At 35.6% G+C, this 2,417-nt stretch overlaps 1 protein-coding gene across 1 annotated transcript; it reads right to left on the bottom strand.

The window, feature by feature from the left end:
* Positions 1 to 260: 260 nt before the first annotated feature.
* On the bottom strand, positions 261 to 1,510 carry LOC110682760 (putative 12-oxophytodienoate reductase 11). Its single transcript, XM_021859088.1, has 3 exons — positions 1,416 to 1,510; positions 1,139 to 1,279; positions 261 to 1,043 (listed from the first exon to the last, which is right to left on the bottom strand). Exons 1-3 carry the CDS (start codon positions 1,484 to 1,486, stop codon positions 980 to 982), a joined length of 276 nt encoding a protein of 91 aa, XP_021714780.1. The 5' UTR covers positions 1,487 to 1,510; the 3' UTR covers positions 261 to 979.
* Between the last annotated feature and the right edge of the window lie 907 nt (positions 1,511 to 2,417).

Below are 2,417 nucleotides of genomic sequence, written 5' to 3' on the forward strand. Positions count from 1 at the left end.
ATCTGATCAGAGTGCGGCGCAGTAATAATAGTTAAGGTTTTATTCTTAGAAATTATTGTTAATATGGTAAGTAGGTTAGTGCACGAAATTTATTAGAAACGTGATAAGTTTGCTTGGTAAAATAAAATAAATATGGAAAATAATAAAAGATAGATTTTAGGAAAAGATTTTCTAAAAAGATTATTTTTCCCTAAATGTCGATTTATTAAGAAAGATAAGTCTTCTTGATAAATATCTTTTTATACTTATTTTCGGAAAAGATTCTATTTCACTTGATTTGCTAAAACCGTGTTTAAAAGATAAGTCAAGTTAACATATTTATCTTTTTAGAAAACCTACTTTCTATACAAGTGTTACTTGTATAAATAGTAGAGAACAAAATGATTTTAGTTTTTGTGAGTTTATGCGTGGAGAAATCACAGTGCTTTAACTGAGTAAGTTTACCAAGCTTTTAACTTATCATATTAGTTTCGGATTTCATGCATTGCTTACCTATCATAATAGGCGTCTTATATTTGTATTGGTTGGGTTATTTGGGTGATATTTATAGTTTGTGTTACATACAGTTTTGTGTGAGCTTCTTGGTGAGGCTGTGAGTTTTGTACTGGGGTGGTACGAGTGTTTTGTACTTTGGCAGTACGTGTAGTACTTTGGTGCGTGGTACGAGTGAATCTAAGTGTGGTGCTTAGATTGGGTAGGATAGGGTCCTATCAAGTAGCAAGTCTAGTGAGGAACTTGTGAAATAAAGGTCTGTGTCTAATAGATTGTAACTCGGTGTTTGCCCTATTATAGTAAAGTGTTTTGTGTTTGAAAACCCTAAGGTAGTGTCGAGGTTATACTTCCAGTTGGGCCCTGGAAGGTTTCCTCGTAAAATCTGTGTGTTTTCTTAAGTTCCTATACGCATTGTTTATTTATCCGCAAAAAGTAGTCATTAGGAACTCTATATAATTCACCCCCCTCCCCTCTTGTATTAATCGTCTCAACTAACAGGTTTCGATGCTTCAACTTGCTCTTTTGTCCATATACCAGGTGTATCCGAGTACCTGCACAATAAAATAGGTTTAAAGCTTACGGAAGAACGTTTTGATTCTTTTGTCACTAAAGAGTGTGGAGCTAAAGCTAGCGACCTACGACATACCCTTGAGCGGTGTCAGAAACTCCAGTTGCTTCAGTAATGAGCATACCACCGTTTGACGCCCGTTGGGAGTAATATAGAATTGCATGTGGTTGAGGAACATTTCCATACGACCTTTGTCGAGTCAATGGCGCTAAAACAATCCTAATGATAAAAAAATATCAACTTAATTGTCACATATAAGTATGGCAAATCTAAAATCATTGTTGTATAACTGTAAATTCTTCTTAATTACAACAGTGCAAAAAAAATTAAAATAAAAATGAATTATTAAGCTCACCTATGAGAAAGATGGAAGTTACCCATTTGATAAGGGGTCATGAGAGGGATAATTGCAGAATCTAAAGCCATTTTCTTAATTTTCTTTCTTACTTCCTATTATTATTTTCTACAAACATATGATGAATCATATAAATTCACTGAAATTTATAAGGTTTATGGAGCCAATACTTTATAGGTGAGTTAATTAGTTGGTGTATTGGTAGGGCCAAAAGAATAATTGGATGGTGGCTCTAAAACTTTTTCTCTTCTACATTATTTTTGACATTAAAAACTAGTGTGTGGCTCAAATATTACACCTAATTAGGGGTGTCAATTTGGTTAAACAGTTCGGGTTTGGGTTGGATTTATCAGTTTCGGGTTATAACGGATCGGTTTATAACGGGTTGAAATAATAAGCGGGTCGGTTTGGGTCGGTTTTGAAAACTATTGGGTCAGTTCGGTTTGGTTTTTTAACTGCAGTTTCTATTCGGATCGTGTCCTTATCGTGTCGGGTTCTAGTCAGTTCGGGTCACAATCAATTTGGGTTGAACCGGGTCGGTTTGAAAACGGGTTTAGCCTGTTTAATGTGGGTTCCGGTTAAAAACAGTTCGGGTCTTAATTAGGACGGGTCGTAATTGGTTCGGGTCATAATCTGTTTGGGTTTAACTGGGTCGGTTCGAAAATGGGTTTCGGTTCAAAACAGACCGGGTGAAATCGGGCCCAATCATTATCGTTTCAGGTTATAATCGATTTAGATTGAACTTGGTTGGTTTGAAAACGAGTTTACCCAATTTGAAGCGGGTTTCTAATCAAATCATATCGGTTAAAATTAAGTCGAATGATTATCGAGTCGAATTAGTCAGATAACAGGTTGGAACGAGTCATGTTATAATCAAGCCAAGTCATAAATAAGTTGGGTTTATCGAGTAGTGGGTTGAAATAGATTAGATCATAAACATATTGGGTAACAGGTTGTAAATGACTCAGTCATAACGGGTTACGGGTTTTAAACGGTTCGGTC

This window comes from Chenopodium quinoa, unplaced genomic scaffold, assembly GCF_001683475.1.
Source record: "Chenopodium quinoa cultivar QQ74 unplaced genomic scaffold, ASM168347v1, whole genome shotgun sequence".
Lineage (NCBI taxonomy): Eukaryota > Viridiplantae > Streptophyta > Magnoliopsida > Caryophyllales > Amaranthaceae > Chenopodium > Chenopodium quinoa.

Excerpts from the sequence above, each read along its gene's own strand:
- LOC110682760 (XM_021859088.1), bottom strand. The coding sequence starts at position 1,486 with ATGGCTTTAGATTCTGCAATTATCCCTCTCATGACCCCTTATCAAATG. Across the intron at positions 1,280-1,415 it reads AACTTCCATCTTTCTCATAG|GATTGTTTTAGCGCCATTGA; the intron begins GTGAGCTTAATA and ends TTTTATCATTAG. Across the intron at positions 1,044-1,138 it reads GTTTCTGACACCGCTCAAGG|GTACTCGGATACACCTGGTA; the intron begins GTATGTCGTAGG and ends TTTATTGTGCAG.